The sequence below is a fragment of the Nelumbo lutea genome, chromosome 3 (assembly GCF_056320005.1).
Source record: "Nelumbo lutea isolate HS-2025 chromosome 3, American lotus-T2T, whole genome shotgun sequence".
In the NCBI taxonomy this organism is placed as follows: Eukaryota; Viridiplantae; Streptophyta; class Magnoliopsida; order Proteales; family Nelumbonaceae; genus Nelumbo; species Nelumbo lutea.
Window position 1 is genome coordinate 111,126,213 of NC_142686.1, and position 16,417 is coordinate 111,142,629.

At 34.5% G+C, this 16,417-nt stretch overlaps 1 protein-coding gene across 1 annotated transcript; it reads right to left on the reverse strand.

The window, feature by feature from the left end:
• Positions 1 to 694: 694 nt before the first annotated feature.
• Positions 695 to 16,366, reverse strand: LOC148867634 (kinesin-like protein KIN-14I). Its single transcript, XM_088979435.1, has 20 exons — positions 15,836 to 16,366; positions 11,854 to 12,020; positions 11,617 to 11,760; positions 11,177 to 11,425; positions 11,018 to 11,089; positions 10,218 to 10,286; positions 9,788 to 9,865; positions 9,445 to 9,585; positions 9,014 to 9,154; positions 8,790 to 8,871; positions 8,596 to 8,691; positions 8,327 to 8,503; positions 8,132 to 8,238; positions 7,264 to 7,444; positions 7,014 to 7,173; positions 6,671 to 6,924; positions 6,406 to 6,569; positions 6,110 to 6,289; positions 1,233 to 1,657; positions 695 to 1,081 (listed from the first exon to the last, which is right to left on the reverse strand). Exons 1-20 carry the CDS (start codon positions 15,951 to 15,953, stop codon positions 961 to 963), a joined length of 3,126 nt encoding a protein of 1,041 aa, XP_088835561.1. The 5' UTR covers positions 15,954 to 16,366; the 3' UTR covers positions 695 to 960.
• Between the last annotated feature and the right edge of the window lie 51 nt (positions 16,367 to 16,417).

Sequence of the window (16,417 nt, forward strand, 5' to 3'; positions counted from 1 at the left end):
CATCTTTTGGTAGAGCAAAAGCAGTTCTATGTGAAGCAATAGCTCCTCAAGTGGGCAAAGGAGAGACCCAAACCCTGGTGTGTTCATGCATGTATAAATAACCAATCAGGAGTGAACACACCAAGTGTACTGTACACATGAAACCCATGTGTTGTGGGAAATGGGATCTCCTGCCCACAAAAATCCTACCCACGCCTGTCCACATGGTACTGCAGCTGTACACTGGGAATATCTCCCCATAAAGAGTTCACATCTGCACCCCACAAAGCACGCCCCACATGTACAGTGTATGTGTACATGTGGGGAGGTTTAAGCAATTTACCTTTTTTCTTTTTTGCTTCATGGAGCTATACAATGGGCTATTCCCCTCCCTAAACCCCCAAATTATGGCAGAAGCGGGATTTGATCCCAGGTCTCTACTCAGACGAGTCAGAGAACCTACCAACTGAGCCACCATTAGTTGGTGAACGACAGAACGAGCAATCCTCCCGCTCTTGCATATACACTTTTCCATTGAGCCAATTTAGGTGAATTGCTTTTCCTTTTAAATCTCCTGGTAAGGTATATAATCGGTGATTCAGAGCTTAAACAGTTATAATTGCAATTTCAGACAATCCGTTCCACTCATGAATTAAGTTTTGGGCGAGAGGATTTAGAACCCACAACCAAAATATCAGGTGGGATAAAATACAAATAAATGGAACTGTAAAACTTTTTTCTACTTTCTTTCTTTTTTGGGTAAGAATAGAGCTGACCAACAAAGAATTTCAAATAAATGGATAACAAATGGAAATTACACAACACAGGTGGGAAACCACTCCTTTGGAGATCACCCCAAAATAAATCGAGCAACTGGAATCATTGCTGCCATGGACCATATTTAAAGATCTGACTATCAACCATCTCAAGCCTCAACAAGATTTAAAAAGAAAACCTGAAAAACCACCTCTAGTGAGAGTATCACTTCCCATTTCCTTTTCGGCGTTTTCCATCAGCAGAAACTGACTGCCTTCCACGCGGTGGGCCTGCACCATTGGATAGCTTCCGCGATGGCGAGGGACCAGGCATGGGTATTGAACTCCTACATACAACAAAAAGTTGGAAGGAAGAATGAAACAGATATTTAGCAGGAGTGAACCAAGATAACTAGTGCATCTTTTGCAAAAACTAAACAATGGTAAAGGTGGTGATTGTTTATTAGCTCCGAGAGTTAATCATGCCATTTCAATCACCTTGGTTCTGGGCTCTTTGCCAGCTTAGGAGATTTATTCATCTTTGACCCAGCATTGTTGGTCATGCTGATTTTGGGAAGATTACTTTGCCAAAGCAAATCTGGTTCAGATGAGTAGTCACAAGCTGCAGCTTCCGGCTCATCAGAATCATCAGTTGTAGTTAGTTTATTACATGATTGTTCTGGGAATACTTTTGAATCTGGGGAGACTCTCTGGTGAAAAAGTTCAGGCAACTGTCCTAATGTATTTTCATTTTGATTTGCAGGTTCCTGTTTGCTAACCCAATCTTTATAACCTGCCTCTTTCTCATCATCTGTTGGGTAATTTGGTATAGGACTGTTGACAGCTTGCCAAGGAGCTGAATTACTTATGTCATGGAAATCAAAACTCGCCCTCTTTGATTTCATCACAAAATTGTTCTGTACCTACACAAAACCAAAGCATTGGAGTTATAAGACTTGAACAGTAACTAATATGGGAATAATTTATAATGCAATCCTTAGTCAAGCCAAATTAACTAAGATAGGCACCAACAAGTTAGGGATGCATCAAATTGGATGATCCAAATTCGAATTCATAATATTCAGATTTGAATCAAATCTTATCCATTGGATTTGGAACACACTCGGATAAGATTTAGATATTGAATATACCATTTATAAATTAATATTATAACTATTACTAAAATGAACTAAAAATAACTCTAATATGGTATTGTCATGAGTAAAATGATTTAAAAATAACTTGCGTTCAACTTCAGCTCTTGATGCAGTCAGGGTGGACCCATATTTGATCCAGTTATAAATGGATAGTATCTGCCTTCTCAAAATAAATAAACGGATAATATTATGGTTGCATTATTGTAATCGGATTCAAATTCAATTTTGAACAAACAAATACTGTTTGCAACCCTCTCACAAGCATGACATGAAATGGAGCATGTCAGATCTGAGTTCCACCTCTTTTTTACCGATAGCAGCAATGTAACTTTATTAATTGTGATTAAAGAATGTTATGTACAATAAGGATTGCATATGTTAGTGGGAAATTTTAGTATAATTTCTCACATAACATAATTCATCCAATTAGATTAATAATTGGCTCAATGATATTTAGGATATCATGTAGATATTCCTTTTAGGCTGTGTTTGGTTGCAGTGTAAATTTATTTGCACCAGCACAAATGCATGGGAGTGCAAATGTAAAAAAAATGCAAATTCTTGTTTAATTTTGTTTTGGATTTTACTTTACTCTGTTTTATGTCTTAATTTACTTTATTTGTACTGCAACAAAACAAAACAAGCTAAAATTTGAAACAAAAATAGGTCAGAATTTACACTCAAATCATTTGCACTGACATGGTTTTGCATCAGTGCAAATTTATTTGCATTGCAACCAAACACAGCCTTAATTACATTTTTGCTAGAGGCAAAGAGTGTCTATTGATTACAGTTTGGAAGTGTAAATGAAGAAAATAAATTAAGTAAAACAAGGCTGTGAAAGGTTTTTTTCCCCACACAAAGTAGTGATTTTTTGAGTTAATATGGTATAAGCAACCATAATCAGCCAAGTTTCATTAACAAGGCTAAAGATGATTGCCTCCTTAAATATAATTAAATATGAGGCAAAGAGGAAAAGAAAAAATAGAATAGAAAAAGAAAGGGTGGGAGAAGTAGAAGGAAAGGCTTAGTTCTCATCATAAACGAGGCTGCAAAAATATCATAAGTGAAGAAATGGAAGAGGAAACACTTCAACCCCCACTTTCCTCTTTCTCCTCTTGTTTGTCTCTTGTTGCTGGAAATTCTGTCAACAAAATAGTATAAGCTAATAGACCTCTCTCTTACAAGGAGAGGGATTTATATAGAAGCATGAGGTGGTTATGTAACTCTCCATCCCTCTCTTCTTAGGGAGCCATATGTCACCCAATTTAGAATGCCTTAAGGAGGGAAAAGAACCCTTTTTTCTTATGGTGACATGTGCCACCCCACTTAAAATGGTTTAAGGAGGGAAAAGAGCCCTCTTTTCTTAGGGTGTCATGTGTCACCTAACTTAAAATGGCTAAAGGAAAAGAATCATCTCTTCTTGGGGTGCCACCACACTTAAAATATCTGAAGGAGGGAAAAGAACCCTCTCTTTATGGTAGGAGAGGCAGCATCCCCTTTAAAGAAGTGGAACACCTCACAAGAGTAAGACTTTATTAAATAACACAAATTTAATTCTTTTAGAGTTTGCGACTCCTTTAAGCAGGCTGTACAGCAGGCCCAGTAAATCCCTAATGAATCATTATTAGGGCCCAAATAACTTTTTAAATTGATTTAGGGTCTTCTGATCACTTAAATATATTGCAGGCCCCTTTCTTTATTAAATAAACTAATTCAGCCCACCTATAGGATTGGACCTAAAAGACTAGCTTGGAAATAAAGGCTTTATAAATTGTGACTGGGAGCAGTTCAATAACCTGCTCCTAACTCAGTAAATTTTAAGGATTTAATAGATATGTTAGGCTAGAGGTAACTACCTAACCCCTTCCCATAACAAATATTTACATACAATCACAATTCGTTACCCCCCAAATAGTTGTTCCCTATTAATTCCTTGTCATACGAGTGAATCAGCTAGAGTACTAGACTATCTTAGAACCCATTTAACTGTTGCCCCCATGGTCCTTACAAGGCTGTTAATCCCTCTTAAAGTATGTCTACAATACCATGTACCTCGACAATTATTCCTTAACCACCCAACCACAACTTAAGAATCACCCTCTACTGCTATATTTCTCAATTGTATCCTTTTGCACAACCTTAGTCCTTGTAGGACAGCCATCGACTCAGATCTTGTAGAGCCCCTAAAGCTTATGGTACCTGAAAATAAGGACCAATACAGCCCCATAACCATCTCTAATTATAACTCCAATTCTCAAATTTCCAAGATTGCCCAAGGAGCAACAATCAAAATCAAGCTTCACTTGGCTTGCATTCAACGGCACCATTCCTTAAGATTCTGAATCTAGCCAAAGATGAACACAACAACCTGTCAACCTCTTGTATTATCCTCCAATAGAGAATTGCTCAAAATTTTTCAAAGGCTTGACTCAATGTACTACTCTTATGGTGATGCTTTCAATAATGGCTCCCTTAGATAGCTACTTCTCATAAAATGTTTTTGTATTTCTCTCCTCCCAAATTGTCAAAAGAATAGCAGCCCTGGTGCATCTCCAAAGGATTTTTCCCTTTCTTTTACCTGGAAGGAGGTAAAAAAAAATAATAATAATACTCTTCACATCATTAGAAGGGGACAACCTGCTACAAAAAATGCAGCTGAAGTTACTTGTGACCCTCCAGCAGAAAGACTTTAACACCTTCGGGACAACTGGGCCCAGCCAAATGGATCTAACCAAGAAAGCTAACAGAGAGGAGAGGGAGATGCCCAGGACAGGAAAAGAAGCACAAGAGAAGATTTGTCCTGAAATGTAGATCTAAATAAAATTTGGGGTCACAGCAGAATTCTAAAGGGCCATAACCCAAGGTTGGTCCCAGCTGTCCAGGGTCTTAAGAGGGGTGGACTGGATACAGAACTAACCTTTGGCATTTTCTTGCATGAAGTGACTGCTCTCAGACTCAAACCTGCACTCTCATGCTTCTCAGCCTGAGATTTTACCCTTGAACAAAGCAAGGGTCCCAGCCCAGGATTTTCTTTAGGATGTATCCCATATCTGATCTGAATGTATATAAATCTCAGAATCTCAGATTGCTCTTTATTTGATCTGATATAGATCTAGATCAGATATGACAATGGCTTCCGTATCTGGATCAGGGCAAATCTGCTCCAGATCTCATCTAACCAGTATCAGCCCTACTTAGAATTAAATGATTTCCACCTAGAACCCATAACAGAATAACACCAATGAAATTATCTTAACCTTGCAACTTTTCTGAAGCACAACAATGTTTTTTACAAGTGGATTAGAGGTTACAGGATTCAGAATAAGATAATGTTACAAGAATAAAATAAACAAAGTGATCCTGTCCTTCATGTGCACTCTTTGTATAAAACCCATTTTTATCAATACTGGATGGTCTTATCAATACATAAATGTGCAACTCCCCAAGAATTTCAATTTTTCTTATACCCATTGCGGTAGGAATTGGGTTCAAATATCAATCGACTCCCAAATAGGGATGCAAACGGATCAGATTGGACTTGAATCATGGTATATCTGAATTTGAATCCTATTGGTAAGTCAGATCTTCGGATCTGATATGACCCAACTTGTTTTCTTTAAGAAGTAATAAATTATTAAAAGAAAAATAAATATACCAATTTAAAAAAAAATACAAGTATTTTTTAATTATTTTCATCATATATATACATGTTTTTTATAAAAAAATAATATAACAAATTTATAAAAATACAATATAAATAATATATTTATAAATAAATAAATAACATATATATGTATTATATATATTTATATAAATAAATATATAACATATATCAGATCGGATAGGGGGTGTCCAAATCCAATCCATATGCACCCCTACTCCCAATGTATATAAAAGAGTGGTTTGTCCAATAAATTCCTACCACTATATCCATCTCTGAGATGTTTGCTTTTTTCATAACTCCGTGGACGTGTAAAAGAAAACGCTACCCTTGCTTGGACAATGACACAACTTTTACCAAAGTTCTATTTTTCTTCAATGGTTCATTTGTGTTTAAACATCTACTCTAGCTGCACTTAAGTTTTAATAGATGCCATTAGTTTGAAAACCATTGTAAAGATACATTTGCAAGGAAAGTTAAGTACAATTGCCCATGTTTTTTGTTCAAAAACTTAATTCATGCATTTCTCAAGTCTTTTAAAAAGGTGAACTTACCTCTATATTTCCTACATCCTCCATGGGCTGTCTGCGGTTGTTATGGCCACCTGATGTATCTCCTACAGGTGATGATCCGCCAGCCTTTGTTCTCTGCCTCCCAGGGCTACTTGACATTGAACGTTGATGACGCCCTGGTTCCCCTGATTTCCTCGCTAAGGCAGCCTTAAGACCAGCAACCTGTAATAAAAGTTGAAATAGAACAAAACTCTGATTCAAGATGAAAATATGAAATAAAAAAAGAGGTATTCTGGAAAGCATAATGCAAGAATAATCAAGAAAAGAGAGAATAAAACCTGTTGCTTGAGCTCTTTGACATCTGCACCATCTTTGTTTACTCGTGCAGCACCGAGCTCAACCGTGGCAACCCGTTCAGCAAATTTAAGTGTGCTAATTGTTTCTCCGATGGCATCTGGCTCAGGACTTATATGGACAAACATTAACGTCTTGGCTTGCCCACCTAATTAGGGATAAGACCCAAGAATAAAATCAGAACAGATATAGAAAAGAAAACATAAAAGTAGGGAAGCCAGACAATACAGAATATCTGTTGAATTATACCAAGAGAATCTTGGAGAAGTTGTGTGAGTTTGCTATTCCTATAAGGGACATGCGAATTCTTCTGGGCAAGTGAAGCGATCACATCTCCCAGAGCAGAAAGAGATTTGTTGATATGTTGTGCCTCCTTTAGCCTATCTCCTATCACCTCAGCTTTGTCAACCCTCTCACTTCCTGCCAAATCAACTAAATGCATGCACCCTCGAATAGTAGTTCCAGATGTCAGTTCTGTCCCTTGAACATGAACTGTCAAGCAACTTCAAGTAATTTTGAAATAATAATCAGTATCTAAAAATAAACCTTGACCTTCAAGCAAACCAAGAGAGTTGCAAACAATTAAACATACCTATGAGAGCGGCTACTACGATCATTGAGGGCTGTTGCACTCACTGCACGATTCCTATGTCCAAGATTCATCAGTTCAATAACATCAGTTGTTGATGCAACAGGCACAATATTTGCATCTGGTACACTGAGTCCATTTTGAGAACTTTTACGAATCTCTAATGTGTTCCAGGGTAAAGGAAATTCCAGCAATGGAGACGATTCATTAAAGGAGAAAAGAAAATAATGAAATAATTAATGTTAAAAAGGATATTTTTTGTTAACAGCATCAGTAGAAAGCAGGTCTCTGACTTGTTCATTGTAAATCTCCATCATTTGAACAGAAATAGCATAAGAGAAACTGTCCTTTCTTTGTTCTGAGAGAAGAAATAAATCATTTAATGCTCTATAGTTTACACCTCTGCCTTCCTCTGTAAGCTCTTTGGGTCCAGTCTGGATAATACGTAATAGGTTGAAACAAATGTGATCAAACACTCCTCATAACCATGAAATCCATTGATAACACAAGGGAAAAAATAATTTATTATCCCAAGTAGAGATGCAAATTGGCTAGCTTATTGAAGATTTTTACTGCATTGGGCCCTAACTCAGGCCCTTTAAAAAAATTAACAAATGCTCAACCGAGGCCTGCCCAAGTGGCATCCTTAATTTGAAGGAGAGAACAGTTTACTAGACTAGTTTGGAAAATAGAGTTACACATGGGCAGTTGGAAACAAAAAAGTGCTTCACATTTCACAATATAACCAGCAATTAATATGGAAAGTTTAAAAAATAATGTCCTGTGCTACTCCCACATGACAATAGAAAGACATAATTCACAGGCAGTTGTTTTAAACAAAAAAAAAAAAGTGGCACTTGAACATCTGGTGTTACTTAGGAAGTGTTGTCAATCTGTAGGCTGTCAGATTGGATGGATGGTCTGGTATTGCCACATCATTCATCCATTTGGAAGAAAGATGGAGGTTTGTCAAGCTAAAAGAGATATGAAAGATGTGTTCACAAGAGCTTTGGCCTATGTGTGTGTGGTGACTTTGTGCATCCCTTTCCATAAATGCACATAGAGAGTGTCTGTGTGTGTGTGTGGAGAGAGAGAGAGAGGGAGAGATTAGAATGTGTTACCATAGTGTAAGTTTTCCCAGATCCTGTTTGACCATATGCGAATATACAGACATTGTAACCATCAAGGACAGAACGAATCAAAGGCTGGGTATCTGAAAAGACCTCCTCTGCAATAAAGCAAAAAAGTAGTGATCAAGAGAAATTCCACCAACAGGATATTTTAAGAGAAATAAAAAGAATGAGAACCTTAGCGACCTTGGGATGCAGATGGACCAAAAACTTTGTTGAAATTGAATGATCTACGCCCTTCTTTCCCATATTTTGAAGGGGTGATGATTGTAATGTTCCCTTCTTCTATGTTATCCACCACGCTCATACTATTATTCTGACTGGGTAAGAAGGGTCTGACTCGGCAATAGACCCTAATGCTTCCTAATCATAAATGAAACAAGATTGGTAAATTTCAATACAAGATCAGTGTACATGTAAACAAATCAATAGACAATTACTAGGAGCAACATTACCTTTAAGATCTTGCAATTGATTATATAGCTTCCGGTTTTCTTCAAGAACTTTATGGTATCGAGAAGCTGCATGAGCTAAATTGTGTATGTACTTACCTATAATTGAAATCAATAGCTCGGGATGAGTAGAAAAAGGAAATCTATAGTTTCCAAGGCACTTAAACAAATCCTAAAAATATTCCTTGAGTTCTTACCAAGATTGGTAAACTCCTCACTATATTTCACCTGCATAACCTGCATACCCACTCTTGTAGTTTCAAGTGTCTGCCTCAGTTCCTGTAGCAATTCAAACTATATGTTTTAATGCGCTTATCTTGTGTGTGTGTGTGTCTTTGATGAATTGCACTTATCCTGTATGTTACAGATTAATAACCAAATAAACAAAAACTAGATAAAATTAATTCCTGTCAAGCAATACCTTAATGTCTCTTTGTTGTTGGTCAAGGAGAACTTGTTGCTTCACAAGCCTACCTTTAGGTTTCTCATCATCTTGGTATTTTTCATTAGAGAACTTGTCTTTCTTCAAATTTACAATACTTTCGTCTTCCACCTTCATCTTCTATTAATAAGAAAAGATGTCAAACAATTGTATTCAAGATCCATGTAGCAAGTTCTAAAATTATAAAAATTTAGTCAACTGCATCCAAACTGCAAAATGATTAATATGTGGGTCCTTTTTCTTGGATTTTAAACTTCAAGGATGGGTTTAAAAAATTAGGATCAAGGGTATACCTTCCCAGCTCCCATAGAAATTCAGAACTATATTCAGTGCACTTATCTTGCATGTTACAGATTAAATAACCAAATAAATTAAAATCTAGAGGAAATTAATTGCTGCTAAACAAATACCTCAATGTCTCTTTCTTTTTGGTCAAGGAGAACTTGTTGTTCCACAATACTACTTTCCGATTCCTTGTCATCTTCAGATTTTTCATCAGAAAACTCGTCTTTCATCATATTAATAATGCTTTCATCTTCCAGCTTCATCTTCTATCAATGAGAGAAGATGTCAAACAATTGTATTCAAGATCTACACAGCAAGTTATAGAAATTATAAAATTCTAGCCAAATACATCCCAAATATAATACAATCAACATGTAGAAATACTGATTAAAAAAAATCAACATGTAGAAATCCTTTTTCTTGGATTTTAAACTTCAAGGATGAGTAAAATAAAGATTAAGGGTATACCTTCATTTCACCAGAAGAAGTTTTCAGAAGAGACCTGCTGTCATCAGAATTTGCCACATCCTTAAGAGTCGTTTTCATCTGTTGGATTATAAAATATAAAATCAGATAAGACAATGTAGGATTCTGAATATTCTGTCAAACCCATGGTTGTCAATGGTAGTCTAACAAAAAAAATACACAATAAAAACAGTCATGCTTTATCCTCTACAATTACAAATTTGAGAAAGAATAAAATTTTTCATGGGAATTTAATTCATTCAGCAAACTGGAATACCATGTGATGTAATACTGGACAAATAAACAGAAGTTTTGTCCTCTACAATCATATATAGAAGATAGAGAAAAGGATTTTGAGGGCTTTTACTTTATTCATCAAAATGAACTACCATGTCACATAATACCAGAAACCAGACAAATAAATGAAGCTTACCAGCTCATTTTGACTTGCAAGACGACATTCAAACTCCTCAACAACCTTGCTTAGCATGGACTCCACCAGCTTCAATGAACAAAATAGTATTATGTACTCTTCAAAACTAACCAAAACAACTAGAAAAAAGAATTAAACAAAATAATGTAACGATGACCAAAGAAACATCAAGCCTAAACAGAACAATAGGAAGCAGCCAACCTTACCTGCATTGTGAACTTGGGATACACATAGGAAGACACTCCAGATCTGCTACAAACAAGGCATGTAAAATTAGGATATGTAACCCAATCAAGAGTGGACACAACAGTGATCCATACAACTGGTACCTCTACGGATCACTGGTATGTTCACACTTGATTTGGTTACATGGTCTATTGTACAGTTCTTGTTTATAGCAGATCCCACCCCATAGAAAGATTGGGATTTGGGATACATGGCATGGCACCCAAAGAGGCAATCTAGTAGGCCCATGTTCTTTATATATATTTTTAAAACAAATTGATCTATACCCCAACCATCCAAAAGAATGTAATAAATTAGATGCTTATAATCATAATTTTCCAAATGTCCTATAACTTCTAAATGTGATGCACAGAATGTAGATATTGAATCCTACACGTGTATAAATTTGCATTGTGTATCACATCAAAATCTGCCATGTGTTCATATTCCTAAATTTCCTAAAATCTCAAGTCTCGCAGTGCATATGACATAAGAATATCTGAAAAAACTTGGATGTGGTGCAAAGAATGTCAAATGCACAGAAAATGTTTGATTAAGACAAACACAAGTCTTACCATTGGAACTTCTTCAGGCTTCTTATCTGAAAAAACTGAACGTACAAGCATATTTAAAGAGCGTGTTGTATTCTGTAACCAAGATTACAAATGGTGATTTACAATCAGTACTTTGATTTACATATAAAATCAAGCATTGAATGAACTTAGCTTACCAACCATTTCAGTATGATCATTTGCTGGATCACCATTTTGGTCAGTGGAGAGACCATCCAGAGACCTATCGTTAATTGATAGGTTCTTTGAAAATGAGTTAGTGAAAGGTTCTGAATTTTTCCTTAGAAAACTTTTTCCATAGGTAGTGGAATTTCCACCATATTTCCACTGACCATTTCCACCTGCTTCTTTCCAATCGCTGTAGGATTTGAGTGCTAGAATACAGTCCACAATCCTTGCAGATTTCCCCCCCTAAAGTTCAAAAGAACAATAATGAAAAAAATGAATGTCAAAACAAATATCTCACTTTCGTTCCATGTTGTAAAGATGTGATTTTGTTTATATAATGAAATAAATAAAAATTAAAATTAAAACACAAAAATTAAAAATAATGATATATCATTTATGTTTCCCCTCATATTTTCAATTTTTACAACACTCACTTGATTGAGATCAGATGCCTCAAAGGTTGGAAGGCCCATCTCCTGCACAGCAACAAGGAAATTCCTCACATTTTCGAAGTATTGAAATGCTGATAAGGCTGCTCCATCAGGGATAAGAACTAAATCACAAGGACTTTCAACCACCTGAAAAAATACTTAGAAAACCAGAATGGATAAGAACATTACTCCAATCCATAAAGGATGGAACCAAAGACACCTTCTTATCAAATCCCCCACCTTTGACACCGCACCAGGTTGAACCTTATTGAGAGCATTGCAAAGTATTATTCCACTTCTCAATCCAAGCCTGAATTCTTCCTCCGATGGTTCAGCTGGCAAATCTTTACCCCCAACTGCTCCAACTGTCTTTTGCAGCCACCCAGCTGCCTCATACCTTCTCAATGCTGTAAAAGTATCCAAGTTTTCCATTTTCAGATTTTCTAATTTAATTCAAGGTTTGAAAAGGATAATAAGAGAATAGTTGAAGTGTAATGGCTCAGAAGGTGAAATATAAGCCTCAAAAACAAATTTTAAATGACTAATTTGAAGTTTATAAATAATGAAAAGAATGTATGATAAAATAAGATAGAAGACAGAACTTACAAAGCATTCATAAAATAGAAGTCTATTGTGTAATAAATTCTAGGCTTTTAGCATTTAAAAAAATAATAACTAATCAAATAACAATCATACACCTTTTATATTTCAAGTTTCAAAATCCAAATTTATCAATTTGTTCAAATTACCAAATAATATGTTTTAGGTTATCAAAAATCCCCACCAACAAAATTTCTATCACTAATTAGATCTTCCAATGAATCATCCATATAATTGATACTAGATTTTTGAGAGGCAAAAGTTGAGTACTAGAATGTAAATAGTATTTTCTTGTGGAGAAAATAAAAGAAAAATGACAAATTTATGATGCTATATTTCTAGTCACCCAAAAGCATAGAATATTAAAAAAAAATTATTTAACCAAGAATGAAGAGAGAATGATGAAGGCTGTTTTTGGCTCACTTATAAAATCCAAATTTTTCAAGTTGTTCAAATTACCAATCATATGTTTTAGGTTATCAAAAATCACCACCAACAAAGTCTCTATCACTAACTAGATCTTCCAATGAATCATCCATATATTTGATACTAGATTTTTGAGAGGCAAAAGTTGAGTACTAGAATGTAAATAGTATTTTCTTGTGGAGAAAATTAAAAAAAAAAAAGACAAACTTATTATGTTATATTTCTAGTCACCCAAAAGCATAGAATATTAAAAAAAAAACACTTTATTTGACCAAGAATGAAGAGAGAATAGTGAAGGCTTTTTTTTGGCCCACTCTTATAAAACCCTAAGAGAAACTAGGAATTCTATTTGCTCTATTAGCTTTTCATTTAGGGCATATTCATTGTTCGATAAGTCATTTACCTGGGTAAGTGTTCCAAACACGGGTAAATGCATTTATTTGGGTAAGCGATACCCAGTGGAAAATCAATTTACCATGGGACCTACAACTACCAATAAGTTGATCAATTTTCCTGTTGACCAACCTACCCCTTCCACTTACAAAAAAAAGAGCATACCCTTAATCTTTTTATTTGGCTCATAATTACCAAAGTGCCCTTCCCATACATTTTAAACTTAAGAAAAAAAGGATAGGAGTATGATACCAGAAAAACTTGTAACTAATCAACTAGTATTGTAAGAGTGGTAACCAATCAAGTGGTATTTATCAAAATCGGCGAGAATATTTTGATTGGTCAAAACCTTTCCACTATCATGTCTTTCTAGCACCTAGATTTTTCCCATGAAAAAAAAAAACATGGGGTTCAACTAAGAAACTTGTAAAACTTGTAGCCAATGAAACTGGTATCATAAAAGTGGTAACAAATTAAGTGGTACTTATCAAAATTCATGACTACATAGACATCTGATAATAGATAAAGGGCTTTTCTCTTAGACACTTGGCAACCTAATTTTTCAAGAAACAACATCTCAAAAGTGGTTCTTCCCACTTTCAAATAAAAGTCTATCCACTATCAAAAAAGTGAGGTGGGTAACTCCACTCTCAAAATAGTTATCTTTAAAGACACATGGCTTCATATATACATAAAAAAAACAAATAACATATTAACCTAAATTTTGAACATAGAAAATGGGTGTCAAATTTGTTAGAATACATAAATAAAAAAAAATCACAATATTAGCCTCGTACTTAGTACGGGGGTCATTCTCTATTAGATATAATTCTCAAAGTGATATAATTATCAAATAAAATTAAAAAAACAAAATGGCATATACAATGAATTTCCCTATACTCAGTAAGAGCTCATTCACTATTAATAATTTATATTAATAACTAACAATTGATATTCACTAAAATTAGTAAAATTTCATACATCACTGTGAATTTCCCGTACTTTTTGTTGAAGCCAATTTTCTCGTACTTAGTACGGGGTCATTTGAGTAGGGATCATTTGTAATTGTGCATTTGCATTTTCAATTTAAAAAACTTGAAATAGTTCATATTAGTGGCCCCGTATTCAATATGAGGGGTCATTCCTACTATATATATCTATATCTATATATATGTAATTTTTTATTTTGTTTTTATTGTTAATTGGATGCAAACTATAAAATCGAAATCTAAATACATAAACACCTCATCAAAATATGTGATAATTGGACTGAGTTGTGAAGTTTCAAGTATCATTGATAGGCCTACATGCTTCGCTAGATTATTCTTTTTGTAATGTTTTATCTTTTTGGCATTTTTTTTTTTTGTTCATTTATCAAAAAAATGTAAGATTTAAATAGAGGGGAATGATGTGAACAGTAGTAATTCAATTTACAATTTAAATGTCACAATTATATAGGGACTAAATCCAAAAATGAGTATTTTAGTCAACAGAAAGTTCCACAATCTTTTTCATATTTTTAATAGTAGTGTAAATATAGAATTATAGATGTGTTCAATTTTTTCTTTTTTTTTTTTTGTATTTCTGTGTATAGAAATAATTTTGATATATCACACTTACATTTTGTTTAATATGATATTATACATGTGCTTGAATGTTGTTTCTTTTTGCAAAATTTATGTATTTTTATATTTTATTAACTTTTACTATTTATTTATGACATTAAATGTTAACACATTTGACCCAAAAATTGAATCAATGATTTTTGCCAAACAATAAGATAATTTCATTTTTTGTCAGTTTTAAATTATGTATTTCATTTTCATTATCAATAAAAATAATTATTGTTTATTACAGTTATTGTTTTAATTTGATAAATAAAAATGTCATAAATGTGTAATTTTTTCTACATTTTTGTAATTTTCTAAATTTATTCCTATTTAAAAAAAAAATTATTAACTAACTATGACTTTATAGGTTGATCAATTTGATTTAGATGATTGAATTTCTTAGCCACCACTTGGACAAAGAATGGTTTTGTTTTTTGAGTCAGTTTAAAATATATGGGTTTATGTTTTAAAAATATTGACATATATTAGTAAAAAATAACTTAAATATAGGATTTAATAAGAGAAAATGAGAGTTAATAATTTAGGTATAAGACTTAATGAGAGGGGATTAAATGAGGTCAGAAATAATAATTGAAGTTACATTTTCAACCCTTAACATTAAAGATTACACAATTATGGGCATTTTAGTCAAAAAAAAAAAAAGTTTCACATTGCATTCCCAATTTTGTATATACGTTTTCGGGCGCGCTCATGCATTTGAGGCTCGTGGCTTACGCCTCTATTTCACAAAGTCAGTCTTGAGCCTTGAGGCAAAGTAATATCGATTTTAAACAAGTGAAGAAAATACACATTTAGCTGTAACTAGAAGTTCAAACCAGAAAAAATTCGTGGGATCCTTGTTGAGAAAAGCAACAAAAAAAAAAAAAAAAGACGAAGAAATTAGATAAATATCAAAACAATGCAAAAAAATTCCTCCACAGGAATAAAACTAAAAATATTTAATAAGCCTTGTATAACTTTAAACTTTCAAACAATAAACCTTTAAAAAAACATAAAGAACATGAATTCATATTGAAAATCATGATCGTGTGAGTTTTCTGCATATACGCATTAATCTTTACACCTTTCCTGGGAAACGTAAAAAGCGCATGGTACACGAAAATGAAAAAGAGAGTGAATCCTAGAAAACCAATACAAAAAGGTAAATTGATCAATAATAAGAACGATGCTACCTGCTTCTTCAGCCTTCCTTGAAGCCAAATCAATGCCTCTCTGTCGAGTTCCATGTTGTCGGAGGACGTCCTCCACCACAGAATGCACAGAAAATGGAAAGATGCCCTCTGTCGCCATTGCAGTACCAGAAGCAAGCTATACCTCTCACAACCAAATTCAAATGAATACCATTAACACTCCGATTTTACAGGAAAAATAAAAGGTCCAGCCAAACGCCAACTACTCTTGTTTCGCTTTTACAATAATGCAACAAAATGCTTATGAATTAAAACTCCTCCCCAGAAATGGAGTGAGAAATCCAAGTCATTCAACAGAAAGAGGTCAAGAAAGCAGTTGCGGAGATAGAAAAGAGAAAGGCAGAGAGAGATAAGAAAGAGAAAGAAAAATGCATAGAAATGCCCGTTGTTGTTATTTCGATTCTTTCTTCCTTTCTTTCTATACTCCCTCCGCCATAAGTTCCACCCTTGCTCCCTCGGTCCCTCCCTCCCCCTCTCTCTCTCTCTCTCTCTCTCCCTTTCGAAGCTCTCAGCTTTCTGTCGTTCTAATTCTAATATGGCTCTCCAAAGAAACACGAACCCTCG

Coding starts and splice junctions, on each gene's coding strand:
- LOC148867634 (XM_088979435.1), bottom strand. CDS start 15,953: ATGGCGACAGAGGGCATCTTTCCATTTTCTGTGCATTCTGTGGTGGAG. Junction 7,445..8,131: donor CTGGGAAAACTTACACTATG/GTAACACATTCT, acceptor CGTATTATCCAG/ACTGGACCCAAAGAGCTTAC. Junction 1,082..1,232: donor GCAAAGAGCCCAGAACCAAG/GTGATTGAAATG, acceptor TGTTGTATGTAG/GAGTTCAATACCCATGCCTG.